At 57.5% G+C, this 17,968-nt stretch overlaps 6 protein-coding genes across 6 annotated transcripts; 3 read left to right on the forward strand and 3 right to left on the reverse strand.

Annotated features, from left to right (window-relative positions):
* Positions 1-40: 40 nt before the first annotated feature.
* Positions 41-589, forward strand: C8A04DRAFT_28567 (uncharacterized protein; the record flags this gene model as incomplete). Its single annotated transcript, XM_062780688.1, has 1 exon — positions 41-589. One exon carries the CDS (start codon positions 41-43, stop codon positions 587-589), a length of 549 nt encoding a protein of 182 aa, XP_062637152.1.
* A 501-nt stretch (positions 590-1,090) lies between these two features.
* Positions 1,091-2,985, reverse strand: C8A04DRAFT_28568 (Serine/threonine-protein phosphatase T; the record flags this gene model as incomplete). The annotated part of the gene is made up of 7 exons (XM_062780689.1): positions 1,091-1,129; positions 1,186-1,310; positions 1,378-1,739; positions 1,800-2,043; positions 2,116-2,554; positions 2,681-2,761; positions 2,836-2,985. 7 exons carry the CDS (start codon positions 2,983-2,985, stop codon positions 1,091-1,093), a joined length of 1,440 nt encoding a protein of 479 aa, XP_062637153.1.
* Positions 2,986-3,758: 773 nt separating this feature from the next.
* C8A04DRAFT_37204 (uncharacterized protein) lies at positions 3,759-4,326 on the reverse strand (the record flags this gene model as incomplete). Its single annotated transcript, XM_062783804.1, has 3 exons — positions 3,759-3,819; positions 3,881-4,230; positions 4,300-4,326. 3 exons carry the CDS (start codon positions 4,324-4,326, stop codon positions 3,759-3,761), a joined length of 438 nt encoding a protein of 145 aa, XP_062637154.1.
* A 2,095-nt stretch (positions 4,327-6,421) lies between these two features.
* C8A04DRAFT_12033 (putative cytokinesis protein sepA) lies at positions 6,422-12,000 on the forward strand (the record flags this gene model as incomplete). The annotated part of the gene is made up of 2 exons (XM_062777192.1): positions 6,422-10,115; positions 10,232-12,000. 2 exons carry the CDS (start codon positions 6,422-6,424, stop codon positions 11,998-12,000), a joined length of 5,463 nt encoding a protein of 1,820 aa, XP_062637155.1.
* Positions 12,001-13,125: 1,125 nt separating this feature from the next.
* Positions 13,126-15,601, forward strand: C8A04DRAFT_12061 (uncharacterized protein; the record flags this gene model as incomplete). Its single annotated transcript, XM_062777205.1, has 7 exons — positions 13,126-13,643; positions 13,713-13,876; positions 13,955-14,107; positions 14,163-14,380; positions 14,449-14,481; positions 14,546-14,676; positions 14,743-15,601. 7 exons carry the CDS (start codon positions 13,126-13,128, stop codon positions 15,599-15,601), a joined length of 2,076 nt encoding a protein of 691 aa, XP_062637156.1.
* A 244-nt stretch (positions 15,602-15,845) lies between these two features.
* On the reverse strand, positions 15,846-17,267 carry C8A04DRAFT_12058 (phosphoserine aminotransferase; the record flags this gene model as incomplete). Its single annotated transcript, XM_062777203.1, has 3 exons — positions 15,846-16,022; positions 16,090-16,282; positions 16,348-17,267. The coding sequence occupies 3 exons, from the start codon at positions 17,265-17,267 to the stop codon at positions 15,846-15,848; spliced, it is 1,290 nt and encodes a 429-aa protein (XP_062637157.1).
* Between the last annotated feature and the right edge of the window lie 701 nt (positions 17,268-17,968).

Here is a 17,968-nt window from a genome sequence, read left to right on the forward strand (position 1 = left end):
CACATCCCCTTACAATCGGCAACTCTTCCAGTCAGACAACATGTCCACAGAAATGGACCTCGACCCCCCAAACCCAACAACCAACCCGGAACCCCCCTCCTCAACACCAACCGCCACATCACGAACTCGCATCCTCACCACCACCACTCTCCGACACCCCCCTTGGTCCTACATCCACCTCACAGTCACCAAACCGCCATCACCACCACCCCCAGAACAGTCACAATCACAACCCCAGGAACAACAACCTCTCGACGCCCTCCAACTCCGTGCCTACCTAACCGCCGCTCTCCGGCAATTCCTAGGTGACACGGGCGCCGCCATTCCCGTGGATATTCTAGCCGTTGGGAATGATACCGACAACGACCATGGCCCAACAAGGCGAAAGGCAGGAGGAGGAGGAGGGGAAGCGTGGGTACGAGTACCGCGGGAGGATTTGGCACGGTTCGTGGCGGGGGTTACGGCGTTTTCGGGGGTAGGAGCGGGAGCAGGAGGAGGGGAGAGGATGGTTTTGGGGGTGAAGGCATGTGGGGATTGGTTGGGGAGTTTGGTGGGTAGGGATGGGGAGGAGGGGGTATGGGCGGATTGAGTGAGGGTTTGGGCGATCAAGGTTGCTTGGCTGGTTAGTTCGAGTGGTTGTTGAAGAGGGCACCTGGGAGAAATGATGATCTTGAGAGCGAGATTGGAGTTATTTGTTTGCTTGGTTTTATATCTGGCTAACTGGCCAGTCAAATGGCTGGCTGGCTGGTCTCTAGATATGACCTATCCGTCTGTTGACGGCAACATGAACCCAACCGGCAGCTTGCTGCTTGTTTGCGGCTGCCCGCGCCTCTGGTCTTACAAAGCATAGTGTAATGCAACAGCGGGTAGTCCTTCGAGAGCCTTCTACAAACTCGAGTTTCGGCAGACCCGACCCTTGCCCCCCGAAAAGTCGGGCGTCGCCTGGGAATCACTTAAAATCCACGGCCATAAGCATCGTTATGGCTAACACCAGCATCAACATGATTATATCCCGCGGAACCACATATGTTTGACAACCTGTAAATGTTCCGCGGATATCTTCGATTTCTCATCAAACCACCAGTCCCGTTTACATCAGCGACGACATCACCGAGTTTTGGGCGTATGCCTAGCGATTGCTGTTAGCTCCTGAATCGCTCCTATTTTTGCTCTCGCTGCACTTACCATGGGCCGGATGTTAGGATGTGGGACGGCGTCGAACTGGCAGAACTTGAGCTTGTAGTCCGAGCCAACGTTGATGTATGCGCCTCTGTTCTCTGTCATATCGCAGTACTTGGGAGCCGAGAAGACTAGAACCGGTGGCATCAGTATTTAGTTCGCAGCCTATAACAAGCACAACGCTGAACCAACACATACCTGTAATGCACTTCCCATCATGCTCCTCTTCGTACCCAGCCATGCGGACCTCGTGCGAGCGAATGACAGCCTCCAGCCCGTTCCGCTCACAGAAGCGCTTGGTAACATCCGGACCGAACTGCATGCCAACGCCGCGCTTGCTGGGCCCGCGGCCGGGCTCCGTCTGTGGGTCGGCCCACAGCATCTCCATCATGAGACCGGCCTGGCCGGGCTGGCGCTGCTTGTGCCGGTCTAGCGCACGAATGTCGTCCAACGTTACTTTGTCATCTGAGAACAGGCCGCCGTGCAGCACGAAGAATTTCCCGCCGATTAGGGTCGCGAGGGGCAAGGCTGAGAAGCTTTCGGAGAAAAGCTTGAAGACACTGGGAAATTGTTAGAGTTTTTGATGTTTAGCCTAGGCTGGTGCGGTCTAGGTCACTTACCGCTCGTTGTACTTGGCCTTGCACTCGCCCTCGAACCCGTAGACGCGGTTCATGTCGTCTGTTTCGTGGTTGCCGCGGTTGATGAAGAAGGACTTGGGCCGCAGCCACTTGTTAGCGTAGAGAAGCAGCGCAATCTCGGTCGACCAAGAACCTCGGTCGACGAAGTCGCCGTTGAAGAGGTACCAGTGCTTGTCACCCGGTGTACCGTTTAACCTAAACAGCTCCATTAGATCGAAGTATTGCCCTGCCGCGTGTTGTGTCAGCCTTTTGAATTTCTTTCCACCATATAACCACCCCCTTAGTTTCGGAGACCCACCGTGAGTATCACCGCAGACCGTCAACTGGACGTCCTCAGGGACCTCAACCTCGACCATGGTTGGCTCCTCGTACACCAGCTTCTTGACAGCCAGGATGATCTGGTACACATATTTCTTATGTAATAACTTGCCGTTCTTGAAGCGCTCGGTCATGTCGTCGATAAACTCTTGCGTGATGCCCTTCTCATCTAACCGCAGCCCATCGTACGCAGGCTCTACGGCAATCGAGTCCACATCGAGTCCCTCGGCAGCTGATGGCTCATCTCCAACCTCGATGGCGGCGAAGAAGGCGAGCTGTCGCACGATCTTTTCGCACTCGACCAGCTTGAGCTTGGCATCCTTGTTGCCTGGGTCGATCTTGACGCACGACTTGAAGTCCTTCACAGCTTCTTTTGGCTTAAGAATCGCGGCGTATGCTGTCGCTCGTCGGTAGTAGGCCTATATTATCAGAATTCGGGATCGGGACTGTCAGCGTTGCGGGCGAAAACGGGGAATAACTCGGGATTGGTGGGGGAGCTCCGGCGCGCTCGCGGGCGAGGGCCCGAGACGAAAGGCATGGCGCACCTTGACAAAACTTGGCTTGAGCTCGATAGCTTTCGACGCATCGCGGATCGCAAAGCCGTAGGCTTCCGTCTTCAAGTAGGCCTATTGCGAATGGGTAATTCCATGATCAGTCACGCGACCAGGGATGAAGAGCCGTTGGAGGGGTAAATGCGCACTTGGGCTCGGTTGGACCAAAATGCTGGGTCCTTGTCGTTTAGCTCGATGGCCTTGCTGTAAAAGTCGATCGCAGTTGGCCAGTCGTGGGCCGAAAACGCCTTGTTGCCCTTGTTTTTGAGTTCTGTTGCCTGTTCCTCGGGAGTCGCCATGGTGATGATCTTGTTCTTGGGATCTGCAGCTGCTCGCTACCTTGCGTGGGGGAATGACATACGGGATTGTGAGACAAAGAACGAAGAAGAAGGGAGAGAAAAAAAGCTTGGGGTGGGCTCGGCGGCCTACTGGGATTATATGCAGTTTAAGGATACCAGTATAGATGCGGGTCAAGCGTGAAGGATTTCTACTTGTGTGATCGTGGGAAAACGCAACCAAATTCTTGGAGGCGAGGTTCGCTCAAGGCTCCGGTCGAGTTCTGCAGCGGCCTTGGGGGCCCAGACCTTGGGCTCGGCCACCCATTGATTGAGCATGGATTCACCATCTTGAATCCTGATAAAGGCATATGTGATGCATGCTTGTACCCGTGCGAGTGTGAACAGAAGGGATCTTGGAAATCGTCACCGCGCGTAACGCACGGATTCGCGTGTATTTTTCGCAGATGAGATTCTTTTGGGCATAAGACTAGAAATATGTTTGTCACAGAGGATTTTTTGACTGTGAGCCCGCGCACTACGCAATAATATAACCAATAGGACATGGTCATCTTGATTGGTTAAAGGGTTGCGTCCTATGTTTAACCGACAGAGGTATTGGGGTGAAAGACAAGATGGTCGGCCTGAGGCTCGCAAATTAAAAAGACGTAGGGGAAGGTGTCGCAGGAAATAGGATATGCATGAGGGATGCTAGGCAAACCAGCCTTGCCCAAAGCTCCAAAAGATGAAAAAGTTGATTATCCAACACCATGCTGCATACAAAAAGAAGAAAGCCTCTATCGGGTTCGACTACTTTCTGTGTCGTCGTCGCTGTCGTCCATAAACCCTTCTTCGAGACTGCCGAGGAGTTAGCTTTCACGGACACACAGCAACGGCAACCTATAATACGGGGACCAACTCTCTGCTAAGCCTTCTTTGATTATCGATGGGTATGCCCCTTTCTCGATCCAACACTCTTCTTGAAAGAGGCTCATCCACATCTCCGAGCTCTTCTCCTTCTTCTGAATCAAAAGAGCCTCGCTCAGCTACCGCAATACGGTCTGCGACTCGCGCTCGCCATGCTGACGGCGCTAGGAAGCGAATTAATGCTTCTTGTATCCTGGATCGGAGCGATAGCGTTTGGTTTGATATCGTCTCGAGGGGAAGGTATTGGCTATATCGATTGCGGTAGCGTTGCCAGAGCGGGTAGAGGACGAAGGTCGTTGTGAGGAAGAGTATGAGGGAGATGACTGCAGGGACGATCAAGGTCTGTGAATGGTGGCTGTTAGCGGGACGCTTCAGAGCAACGCTTGGCTCGCGCGATAGGCGGCAATGTACCTTGATGACCGAGAACGTTGACCCCATTTTGTCCGACCCGGTGCCCCACGCCGGCGGGTTTAATGGCGATGAAATTGGCCCTTCTTGACAGGTGTTTGTTGGTGTTGTCCCGTGTCGTATGCGAAACACACCCAAAGCGACAACCTAACTCCTCACCCGGGCGCTGACACGGCCCAGTCGTCGTTGTTATACCTGGGCATCTGCGCCACCGGTGACCGCGATAGTAGATACTAGAGGCCAGCACACCGGGAAGGGTGTTGACGATGGGGGTCGGATGTAGTGTCCACAGACCGGGAAGCTTGCGCATGCATGCAGGTGGGATGCATGGGCGCAGGCGAATGAGCAACGCGTGGCAGCTCTTGAAGATATGCAATTGTCGGGAAGCTGAGCTTGGCGCTGTGTGTCATCTTGGCATCCCGCATTCCCGGTGGATCCTCCCGTCTTTTGTGCACTCCCATGTCTTCAATATCGAATTTCTCCAGGGCTTCGAAACAACTTCACAGATGGAGTACATCGGAACAGAGTTCGTCAAGCACCAACTCTAGTCACTCTTTTCTCTAACCCACGTTCCTGCGCACACCGTGGCAGCATCAGTAACGAAAACCTTTCCCGAATACGTGATCTTCCAGCTTCAAGAATATCAGGGCGATTTCCCCATTCGGTAAGACGAACGGCAAGAAGAGAGCTGAGCACCTGGAGTCTCAGTTCATTGGGAAGCCGGCCGAAATGGACCGAAAGAATAACTCCATTGGAGAACATCGAGTGGTTGGCCGAGGAGCCACCTTGAAATTGCCAAGACGACAGGGGCTTCTTCACGTGCTTCAAGAACGTTCTTAACTTTTTTTTTGCCCACCGTTGCCAGTGTTACCGCGTACGAGCACGGCCCTTGGTTGTCGTAAGAGAAAGATCGCGAAAACCAGCCATGTGGTACACTAGTGTAGAACACGAACTGTCAAATGGCAGAAAATTGTTTCAAGAAGCATCCTGTCAGGCGTTGCTCGGACCTAATGGCTGCGGGGTTGAAGGCGTGGGATGGATCATGGGGGGCGGACGCACAGGCCATACGGCACGGTCCCTGTCTCCTGTCCACTGTCTGCGAGCAACCCAGGGGTCGATCCGAGCTAGGCCTGTTTCAGCCCGCGGACCCCCTTTGCGAACCTCCCACCTTCCCGTCTCTCTGTCGGCGTGTTCCAGTGTCGAGTTGTGTGCGGCCCTGGACGCCCGCTTATCGATTCTGCAATTGTGGCCGCACCTTGCCCGCAGGGAGTCTCCCACTGCAGGATCGCCCTCATAATTCCGTCCTTGACGACGACGACAACAACCACCTAACTACCCAACTCCCAACCACCACGCTAGCCCGAACGCTGGCCCATCGAGCTGTTTGTTTGCGACAGTGGAAAGATTCGGCCCGGTCCTTTCGGTCCCCGAAAACCCTCGTTCCACAGCGCAAACCGCGCTGTCCTTGCGAGTGACAACGCCGCAGGGGCCAAGCCCGCGCTGCTGTGGCAGGAATCGCAGTTGGTCCCCGTCCCTGTTTCCATCCCCCGTTAACTCCATTCCTTTGGCTCGAACGCCCCCCGGCCCGAGAACGCGATCGAAGGCGGCGCTGCTTGTCCAGTTCAACCGGCCAACATCCGTCGCCGATCCCGTTGTTACAGAGAGGCCGGAATCCGCAGTCTGGACGTCCGTCACAGTCTGGGTTGTGTCTCGGCCTCGCCCTAGCGGTTGTCACTATTAAACGTGATCTTCATGCTAATTATTCTGGAATTCATGCGCAGAAGCACGACACGCTACGAAGTACATACATACGCACCACACATTTCCCCCCCGGTGCTGTGACGAGACGCTTCCAGACCCCGGCCGCAACCCCGGGAGATGATGCGATGCGCCTGGAGTTTGAGACACAGAGTCCATTGACGACAAATTCCGCACCACCCGAGCCACGACCACGACCACCACACACCTGACGACCCGGCCCCGGCCGCCTCCTACGCATTGATTGACGGTCGTCGACGCAATACACGGCTGTTTTCGAGAAACCAAACATTTGGCGGCTCGCTGCCCGCCCGCCCCACAAAGAAGCGACCGTTTCACGGGCTCCCGCCACGGCAGCACCGGCGCAATGTCGTCCTACGACAAGTCACGGGCCTCCTCCGGCGGGAAGGCCTCGTCCTTCTTCCACCGGTCCCGGAACAAGGTCGACAAACGGAACACCACGGCCGATGAAGGCCGTCATCTCGCCGTCGACTTCGACTCGAGTTCCATGAACTCACGTCACTCACGCCACAAGCGAGACTCGTCTGTGATATCCCTAGATCGCCCCGGCTCGTCTGGGTCCGGCATCAACATGACCGCCGGAATCATGACCACAATTCCATACGACTCGCTCGGTACGGACCGGCTCTCGCCGATTCCACCCGAGCACCATGCCGGGATGGCCGATCAAATGTCTACACGAAGAGATCCGCTCCCCCACCAGCTGAACAAGGCAACAAGCGATTTCCACCAGTATCCTACCTTTGATCCGTCGACAGTGCGTCCCACGAGCCCGTACCCGTCCGGACCGCGCCCCGCGCCCAGCGCACCCAGAGAATCCAACGTTACGATGGCATCTACGGGCCGTCAGGCCCAGTATCAACAATGGGGGCCTCCGAGGGACAGTGGCATAGCAGGGTCCTATAATTCCCGGTACAACTCGTACACCACATCCGGAGGACGCAGTTCATCCGATACAGCAAGCATCATGTCAGGTAATACAGTATCCTACCTCGGCCAGGTTGCAGATCATCCCCGCTCATCCAGAACAGCACTCCCTAGTGTTTCGTCCCAGTCATCCTACCTGTCGCCCCATTCGCCTCGTGAGAACAACCGGCTCACCAAGTTCCCGTCTGGCGTGGGGACGAGCGATGGGTTCTATTTCCCGAAGCCAGACGATGACAACGTGATCCATGATATGTTTGTGGAACTCATGCAAAAGCGCGGGTGGCACAACTTACCGGACCAGGCGAGGCGCCAGATGGATGCGTACCCCCCGGCCAAGAAGTGGACGCTTATCTATCAAGACCGACTCACCGAGTGGCAGGGAGAACAGAAGCGCCGGCAGACCGCGAGGATCGGCCAGTTCAGCAATGTCGACCTCACGCAACTGCCGGACGAGGAGGGCAGCCCGGAGTGGTACGTCCGCAAGGTGATGGAGAACTCGCTCGACACCAAGGGGTTCGGCAGCTTGGAGGTCAACCTACGGACGCAACAGATCGGCTGGGTACGGCGGTTCATCGAGTGCCAGGGCCAGGTCGCCCTGACCAACGTGCTCATGAAGATCAACCGCAAGTCCACGACGGGACCGACGATGGATGCGGTCAAGGGCGACAAGCACCTGGACCGGGAGTACGACATCGCCAAGTGCCTCAAGGCGTTGATGAACAACAAGTTTGGCGCAGACGATGCGCTCGCTCACCAGCAGGTCCTCGTGGCGCTCGCGACATCCCTCATCTCGCCGAGGCTCACGACGAGGAAGCTGGTCAGCGAAGTCCTGACGTTCCTCTCGCACTGGTCGGACGGACATGGCCACCTCAAGGTCATCGAGGCCATGGACGTTGCCAAGAACCAGCAGGGGGAGAACGGGCGGTTCGACGCATGGATGCGGCTCGTGGAGGTCACGATCGATGGACGGGGCAAGATGGGCAGTCTGGTGGGCGCCAGCGAGGAAGTGCGCAGCGGAGGCATCGGCATGGAGAACCTGCTGATGGAGTACGTGGTGGCGACGCTCATCTTGATCAACATGATGATCGATGCGGCCGAGAAGGACCTCCAGCTGCGGGTGCACATCCGGGCGCAGTTCACGGCGTGTGGCATCAAGCGGATGTTGCACAAGATGGAGGCGTTCCAGTACGAGTTGATCGACAAGCAGATCGAGCGGTTCCGGACGAACGAGGCGATCGACTACGAGGACATGCTGGAGAAGGAGAACAGCAGCATCAAGGACAGCGTGGAGGGCGAGGTTAGGGACCTCAACGACCCGGTCCAGATCGTGGACGCGATCCAGCAACGGTTGAAGGGCACCAAGACGCAAGACTACTTCATCTCGGCGCTGCAGCACCTGCTGCTGATCCGAGAGAACGACAGTGAGGAGCGGCTGCGCATGTTCCAGCTCGTCGATTCGATGCTCAGCTACGTGGCCATGGACCGGCGGCTGCCGGACATGGACCTTAAGCAAAGCCTCAACTTCACCGTGCAGAGCCTGCTCGACAAGCTGCACACCGACTCGGAGGCGCGGCAGGCCTTTGACGAGGCCACGGAGACGCGGCGGTTCGCCGAGGCGGCCATGGCGGAACGGGACGAGCTGCGGGATAAGCTGGCTCTGGGCGCAGATGGACTGGTCGCCAAGCTCCAGAAGCAGATCGACGAGCAGGCGAGGTTCATTGACGCGCAGAGGAGACAGGCCGAAGGGTTGAAGTCGGAACTAGAGAACCTGCAGACGCTCCGGGCCAAGGAAGCGCAACGGTACGAGCTCGAGACCCGTGAGCTGTACCTCATGCTCCGCGATGCGCAGGACGTGGCCGCGTCGAATGCCGCAAAGGGGACGTCGAAACTCGGCGACGAGGAGTCGTCCCGCATGCAGGGGATCCTCGACCGGGACCGGCTCATGGAGCGCCTGCAGATGCAGCTGGAGCGGCAGAAGACGGTGTACAAGCTGGAGGGCAAGGTCTGGGGCGATGCCGTGGGGCCCTCGGACAAGCTGCGGGCGCTGCGCGAGGAGATGGACGGGTATGGGGATTCCGGCACTGGGGTGGCGCCGAGAGACTTCACCAACAGCATGCTCGGGAGTGTCAAGCGGTCGACGCGCATCCCCAGGAAGCCCGTCAGCACGCGCGGCGGGCCGATCGAAGGGGTACTGGAAGAGCCCGAGGCCGAGGACGCTGCCGAGGAAGAAGACGAGGAGGGTGTGGTGTACGAGACACCGCGGCTCATCGAACTCAAGCGGCCCGTCGTTGATCCCAAGAAGGCGGCTGCCGGCATGTTCGACGAGTTGCAGGACAAGGTCAAGAAATTCGATGGGAGCGACTCCGAGGATGGTGATGGTGTTACGACTGGGCCATCGCACCCGAGCTTGGAATCGCAGTCGCCTCTTACGCCCAGCGACAACGAGCCCCCCAAGATCGAAGTCACCGACACGACGGCGCGGCCGGTACCTCCACCACTTACCGGGGGACCTCCCCCGCCTCCACCACCACCTCTGCCGGGTCAGCTGCCCGGTGCACCTCCTCCGGCGCCTGGGTTTACCGGACCGCCTCCTCCACCTCCACCTCCTTTACCTGGCACGATTCCCGGAGCACCACCCCCTATGGGAGCTGGCCCTCCACCTCCTCCCCCTCCTCCGCCACCACCAATGCCCGGGAGACTCCCCGGCGGACCACCACCTCCTCCACCACCTCCTCCTCTCCCCGGGACCAAGGGCATGCCCCCACCACCTCCGCCGCCGATGCCCGGGCCGGGCGCCATGTCGGGCCACTACCTGTCGCGGCAGGACCACCTCACGCCGGCGCCCTCGCTCGGGTTGTCGGTTGTGCGGCCTAAGAAGAAGCTCAAGGCACTGCACTGGGAGAAGGTGGATTCGCCGCTGACGACGCATTGGGCGGCACATACGCCGTCGGCGGAGGAACGGGAGGAGAAGTACATGGAGCTTAGTCGGAAGGGGATTTTGGATGAGGTGGAGAAGTTGTTTATGGCGAAGGAGATTAAGTTGATTGGGCAGGGGGCGGCGAAGAAGGATGATAAGAAGCAGATTATTTCGAATGATTTGCGGAAAGCATACGGTGGGTTTTTTCTTTTCTTTCCTTTTTTGTTCTCTTTTTTTTCGGTTTCTTCTCGAAACGGGCCCATTAGCGACATGGGCCTCGGGATAAGATGAAAAGGTGCTAACTGGGTGTAGAAATCGCATTCGCCAAGTTCTCGCAGTTCTCGGTGGAGAGGGTGGTGCAGATGATCATCCACTGCGACAGCGAAGTGCTGGACAACCAGGTAGTCATGGACTTCCTGCAAAAAGACGACCTGTGCAACATCCCCGACAACACATCGAAGCAGTTAGCGCCGTATAGCAAGGACTGGACGGGCCCAGAGGCAAACAAGGAGAACCGCGAGCAGGACCCGGCGGAACTCACGCGGCAGGACCAGATCTTCTTGCAGACGGCGTTCGAGCTACACCACTACTGGAAGAGCCGGATGCGCGCCCTGTCACTGACACGCAGCTACGAGCCCGAGTACGACGAGATCACGGAGAAGATGCGGCAGGTCGTGACGGTGTCGGAGTCGCTGCGGGACTCGGTGTCGCTGATGAACGTGCTGGGGCTGATTCTGGATATCGGCAACTACATGAACGACGCGAACAAGCAGGCGCGCGGGTTCAAGCTGTCGTCGCTGGCGCGGCTGGCCATGGTCAAGGACGACAAGAACCAGTCGACGCTGGCGGACTTGGTCGAGCGCATCGTACGCAACCAGTACCCGGAGTGGGAGAACTTTACGGACGACATCTCTGGAGTCCTCACGGCGCAAAAGATCAACATCGAGCAGCTGCAGGCGGACGCGAAAAAGTACATCGAAAACATCACCAACGTGCAGAGGGCGCTCGACGCCGGCAGCCTGTCGGACCCCAAGAGGTTCCACCCGCAGGACCGCGTAGCACAAATCGTCGGCCGCTGCATGAAGGACGCCCGCCGCAAGGCCGAGCAGATGCAGGTGTACCTAGAGGAGATGGTCCGCACCTACAACGACATCATGACCTTCTACGGCGAAGACCCAGCCGACGAGAACGCGCGGCGCGACTTCTTCGCCAAACTCGCCTACTTCATCTCCGAGTGGCGGAAATCCTACAACAAGAACTCCCAGCTCGAAGAACAGCGCCGCAAGAACGAAGCCTCCATGAAACGCAAAAACGCCGCGCTCAAAGCCGCCCAACTCTCCGCCGACTCCGCCAACCCGGCCTCGCCCACCAGCACGGGCGCCATGGACAGCCTGCTCGAGAAACTGCGCGCCGCGGCCCCGCAGGCTCGCGATCAGCGCGACCGACGCCGGCGTGCCCGCCTCAAGGACCGCCATCAAGTGCGCATTGCGTCGGGGCAAAAGATCCCCGACCTTGCGCAGCTGGATGCGATGGATGCCGCCCACGCGGCGGGCCAGCCTGGGGTGCAGAGCCCTGGATCAGACGGTGCTGCGGGTGATGACGATCCCAATCGGTCGTCTAACCCTGATCTTGCCAGCCCGACTACTGGCACACAACAACAAACAACACAACAACAACAAGGAGGAGGAGGAGACAACGACGGGGCTGAATCTACCCTTGGAGGAGACGACGACGTAGCCCAACGTGCAGCCCTGCTCCTCCAGGGAATGCGGGACGACGACCCGGCAGATGCGGAAAAACGGGAGACGCTACGGAAATCGCGGCGGCAGACGGCTGATGAGGAGAGGAGGATGCGCCGGCGGCGGAGGGAGATGGCGCAGTCGAGTGTTAGTAATGGGAGTAGTGCGGGTGTTGGCGGTGGTGATGGTGGTGGGAGAGGGGATGCGACGAGTTTGAGTAGGGAAGGGTCGGTTGTCGATGGGTATGCCGGGAAGGGGGATGAGGAGGTTCCGCCGACGCCGGGGCCGGAGGAGATGGCTGCTGCTGTGGCTGCTGCTGGGGAGGAGGGGAGGGGGGAATAGCCTAGGGGATATGAAGGGAGGAAGGAGTAGAAAGAATAAGGAGAGATGAAGGAGTTGGGGGAGGATGGAAGAATACCCTTGAGCATATTAGATACATAATGTCTACTTGAGCTCTGTTCGTTTTATCTTTGGCGTAACTGAATGGGTACGTGCCGGCTGTGTGTCACTGAGGACTGTGTTGATGAGAGAGATGTGAGATGATGGTATTTGGATACCAGGCTCAGGAGAGAGAGAGATTGTGGAAGTTGTTTGTTTCATGACGTCTGCCCCTGATTTTCGAGTCTAAAAACAACTACACTTAGGTACGCTTACAGTGTGTCCTCTCTGTGGGTGTAGACTCCACACTGGCTAGAAGCACGGCAAGACCGCTCGTTCTGAGTACCAAGGTAGGTAGAGAACCTAGGTACCAAGTATAGTTACATGTATGTACATTTACTGAACCGATGTCGTGCGCGGCCCGACCGCGCTCTTTCCTCGTCGTCTTATCCACGGGACCACGGTAGCACCTGCTGTGATCCCACTCCGGTTGAGCTCTTCCATTATTCTCCACGTTTCCGTAATTAGCCGCGAAACCGAACACCGGCAACATTCTTGCATTCCGCATTTTACCCCTTTGTCCCTCCTTCTGCCCCTCCTTTTCTCCCCCACTCTCGATGGATGAGGGGAAGGCGGTTCTTGGTTCTCTCTCTCTCTCGAAATTCCCCGAGCCGCGGGGTCCATCCATGGTGGGGAAACTGGTGTACCTTGGTCACGCTTGGTGTAGGTGAGCGAAAGCCCAGACGGCACGCATGACAGGGGAGTTCGGGATGGCGCCGTGCGAGACGGAGAAATTGGGGATTGGCTGGGTGAGTGGAATCGGGGATGGGAAGATGTTAAGTTGCAGTTGGGGGAGTACTGGGCCATATTATATCGTCACGTCGTCGGCCGACCGGCTTGGTTTTGGTTTTGGTTTTGGTCTTGGTATATTGGTCTTGGTGTATTTTATTTATTTTGCAACCGATTCTTATTTCCTCCTTCTCTTTATTTTTCTTGAACTTCCGGTGACCGGACCGTCCGTTCATCCAGAGCCTTCCTTTTCACATACCATTCACCCATAGTCCTAGGATAGGTATCCCCGCTAACACCATGTCCACCACCGACAACACCGACAACACCGACACCAACACCCGCCCCGGCCTCACCCTCGGCTACACCACCACCCACCCCTTCTCCCGTACCCCCCTAACCGACCGCGCCTCCGTCCAACACCTCCTCACCACCCTCCTCGACCCCCTCGAACCCTTCTTCTCCCCCGGCCACGCCCGCGTGCGCCTCCCCGGCGGCACAGCCGTGCGCTTCGACCAAACCGCTTCCGAAGTCGAAGGCTTCGCGCGTCCGCTATGGGGCGTGGCTTTTCTTCTCGCGGGCGGGGGGGAGTACCGAGGTTCGGAGTGGTGGGTGGAGGGGTTGAGGAATGGGACGGATCCGGAGACGGAAAAGGAGGGGGAGTATTGGGGGTATCCGGCGGATAATGATCAGAGGATGGTGGAGATGTGTCCTTTGGGGTTTGCGTTGGCCGTTGTGCCGGGGATTTGGGAGGGGATTGGGGAGAGGGGGAGGGGGAATGTTGAGCGGTGGTTGGGGAATAGTATTAATGAGAAGAAGTGAGTTCTTTTTTTCTTTTTGTTGTTGTTTTGTCGGATAGGGGGAAGATGGATTGCTAACAAGACTAGCATGCCCAACACCAACTGGTTGTGGTTCCGCGTGTTTGCGAACCTGGGACTGAAAAAGAATGGCGGACAGTTCTCGCAGGAGCGCCTGGATGCCGATATCAAGCACCTCGAGACGTTTTACCGCGGCGATGGATGGTCCAACGATGGGCCCGAGGGCATCCACCGTGAGGTTCCCCTTTTCTTTTGGGTTCTGCCTACCCCTGAGATGGTTGGGGGGAACTGAGGTGCTAAACAAAATACAGAAATGGACTATTACTCGTCCAGCTTCGCCATCCACTTCCTCCAGCTCCTGTACGCCAAACTAGCTGGCGAGGACGACCCCGAGAACGCAGCCGAGTTCAAGAAGCGCGCCCAGCTGGCTGCCCTCGACCTGTTGCATTATTACGATGAAGAAGGTACGTCTAGCCTTAAAAAAGAAACAAAACAATATTAAAATACTGACTAAAATAGGCCGCGCCATCCCCTTCGGCCGCAGCGTCGGCTACCGCTTCGCCATGGTCTCCTTCTGGGGCGCCCTCGCCTACGCCGACGTCGAGCTGCCCGCTCCGCTGACCTGGGGCATGGTCAAGGGCATCGTGATGCGCCATCTGCGCTGGTGGCAGACCCAGCACGATATCTGGTCGTCTAGCGGGACGCTGACTATCGGGTACTCGTACCCGTGTATGTATGTATGTATTGTCCTCTCTTTCTTCTAACCTGGCAGAGACACTAGGGAGATACTCATTGTGTGTAACAGATGGCGGAGAATTATAACAGCCCTGGGAGTCCGGTAAGTCCTCCTTCTCCCTCCATAACCCCCTGCCTAAAAGCCAGGGCTAAACTTACTCTCATAGTACTGGGCCTGCCTGGCCTTCATCTGCCTCGCGGTCCCCGAAACCCACCCCTTCTGGACATCCAAAGAAGAAGACCACTGGGCCGTGTCCCCGCGGATCAAAGCGCTCAAACAGCCCGGTCACATCATGAGGTACCCTTCCCCCTTACTTACTCATCCTCCCTCCCCCCCTTCAGCCACAATCTAATCCTATGACAGCAACCTCGGAGGCCACTGCATGCTCCTCTCCTCAGGCCAAGCCTGTTCCTACCCGATGAAAGGCACCCACGCCAAATACGGCGCCTTCGCCTACTCCTCCGCCTTCGGCTACTCCGTGCCCACGGGTCTCTTCACCCTCGAACAATACGCCCTAGCCTCCCAACTCGGCCTCTCCGACGACGAAGGCGAGTCCTGGAAAACCCGCCGCCTGTCAACCTCCACCCTCGAAACGCGCAGCGACGGAGAAGGGGCTCTTCCCGTGCTGGTCTCGCTCTGGTCGCCCTTCCGCGACGTGCACGTCAAGACTTACCTCCTCCCGCCACGCGAAGACACACCCAACTGGCATCTACGGGCACACCAGATCCGGGCTGAGGGGCGGGAAGTGATGACGGCCGACGGCGGGTTCGCGATCCGCAGTTCGCGGGCGAAAGATGGGAGGATGCTGGGTGTGTATGATGACAAGGTCACACACGAGGGCACGCGGCCGGTTTTGGTCGGGAATTACGATCTTGCTACGCCGGCGGGGTGGGCGGATGGAAGGGAGGGGGCGTTTGGTGTGTCGGTTGGGGCGGTGGGTGTGAAGGCGTTGGAGGGGGATGTGATTGTCGGAGACCAGACGGGAGAGACGAAGAAGAGAACGGCGATGTTGGTGAATGCGGATCCGAATTCGAATTTGATTGAGGGGCGGACGACGATTCCGACGTTGCAGGGGACGGTAAGGAAGGGGGAGACGGTGTGGTATGTTACGGCGGTGTATGCGAAGCCGAGTGGGGAGGGGGTTGAGAGGAGGGAGTATTTGAGTGGGTGGGATAAGGTGCCTGAGGTCCCGGCGTGGTTGAGAAAGGAGATCGCGCAGTAGGGGGAGAGTAAACAGAGGAGACTTATTATCCAAAAAACGATGATGAATCGAGGCGTAAAATATAACCACCATGTTAGCTAGCCCTTCCGTTGAGCGAGCATAGACACCCTATGATATGCAGTCCAGTTGTTGAACTGAACCATGCTGCGACGACCCCTTTTAGGATCACTGCCCCCTAGCTCATGCGAGATTCCCTCACTCCTTCATCCAAAAAATAATAATAACAAGAACAAACACCTCAAAATCAAGCCTTTGCAAACGCCTCAATAAACCGCGCCAGCTTCTCAGCTCCCTCCAACGGAATCGAGTTGTAGTTGCTGGCCCGGATCCCCCCCACACTGCGGTGTCCCTTGAGGCCCGTCAGCCCCTGGCTAACCGACTCCTTGAGGAACGCCTTTTCCGTGTCGTCCACGTTGCCGTTCTGTACCTTGGTCAGTAATCACCATATGGGTTCGTAATTTTAAACGTCCAAGAAGTAGGAAACGCACCTTTGTCACGCGGAAGCAGATGTTCATCCGCGACCGGACCGCCTTGTCCGGCACGATGCGGTACACTTCTGGGTGCGCTTCCAGCGCCGCATAGATGAGGCTGGCCTTCTTCTCTGCCACTGCCTGCTGCCCGTCTACCTTGTCGGGGTACGTCTTGAGCAGCTTCTTCAGCACTTGGCCGGCAATGTACACGCTGTCTTGAGTCAGTATACCACATCCTGGGACCACTACTCCAGCATACACAAAAGGGGGGCTCACTCAAAAATGCTCAGCGTGTTGTACAAGCTGTTGTTCTTCGCAATCGTCTCATACTGCAACATAATCGGCGGAATCGGCAACCCCAACTTGCGCATCAACGCCGGGCTCGGCTGCGTCGTCGTCGGCGGGAGCAGGGTCCGACGGGCAACCGCCACCGTCACACCCGTGCAGCCCAGATTCTTCTGCGCCCCAAAGAACAACAGCGAGTAGTTAGCCACCGGCACACGGCGCGAGAGAATGTTGCTCGACATATCCGCCACCACAACAGGGCCCGTCCCATCCGCCTTGGGCGCCAGAACCGCCGGAAACTCCGGAAACTCCACGCCATCCACCGTCTCGTTGTCGCAGTAATACACCAGCGCCGCGTCCGGACTGAGCTTCCACGTGCTCTGGTCCGGGATCTTGCCGAACTTGCCGTCATTGATCGTGCGCGCGTCCGCCGCAATGTTGACATACTCCGGCCCCAGCAACCGGACGGCTTCCTGGTACGCCTTCAGCGACCAGCCGCCGGTGATGATGTAGTCGAGCTTGAGTTGGGTCTGCACACGGCCCTGCAGCGCGGCCACCACGGCGGCCTCGTCGTCGGCCCCGGAGCCCGCGAGTTCCTTGATGATGGCGGCGTGCTGGCGGGCGACCCAGGCGCCGACGAGGTTGTAGACGGAGGCGGCGAACTCGCCAGTGCCGCCGGCTTGCATAAAGATAACTTCGTAGTCGCTCGCGGGGATGTCCAGGTAGGAGGCCAGGTCGGCCTTGGCTTCGTTGATGATGTTGGTGGCGAGCTCGGAGCGGTGGCTGTGCTCGGCGATTCCCAGACCGGTGCCGTTGAAGTCGAGCAGGGCTTGCGCGGCTGTTTCGAGGACGTCGGTCGGCAGCGCGGCCGGGCCGGCGCCGAAGTAGGTAATGTCTGCGCGAGTGGGCATTGTGGTGTTTTCTTTTTTTCTTTTCCTTCACTTTCTTTTTGTTATTCTGTTTGATTTCCCTTACTTAGGGGTCAATGCTAGCTCTTTTATGTCAGAAACTCTGAAAATATGAGTCAACGGCTCAGAATGTGGTCAATATTCTGACTCTTATAAGCCAACCAAGTGAAACTAAAATTCGTGACTCGGCGATGTGGGACGCGATCAAGTATTATCGAGGTGCGGGGCACTCATCCTCCTTTATCGCTGCTGGACTTTGGCTCGACCCCGCCGTAGCCGCAGTTCAAGATCGAAATCTGCCCGCGAGACGGGAGGGACGGGAGCTGCATTTCCACCACACCTGACCAAGCTTCTAGTGTGTGGGTGCCGAGGAGTTGCGTCGAAATAATGAGAAAAGAAGAAGCTAAGGTTCTCCTCCTGCAGCATGACGCCGGCCCTATCCCGTTTGCCCCGGTGTCGGCTGGATGCACAAGGGAAGCCACTGAAAATAGTGTGACACACCTCTTCCCCAGGTTTTACGCAAGTTTTTACAGGGGGTCCAGCGCGCCTTCCCTTGTGAATGTCAGAGGCCGAATGGGGGAAGTGGGGGACTGCAGCTGTCAAAATTGTCAATTGGGCGGCTGGCGAAAATCGTGGGCCGCGGGGTTCTTCCATTTGCAATGCATCTTTCAGATAGTCACAACTTCTATGCAGCTCGAGTCCAT

This window comes from Dichotomopilus funicola (genome assembly GCF_033296635.1).
Source record: "Dichotomopilus funicola strain CBS 141.50 unplaced genomic scaffold C8A04scaffold_30, whole genome shotgun sequence".
NCBI classification, from domain to species: Eukaryota; Fungi; Ascomycota; class Sordariomycetes; order Sordariales; family Chaetomiaceae; genus Dichotomopilus; species Dichotomopilus funicola.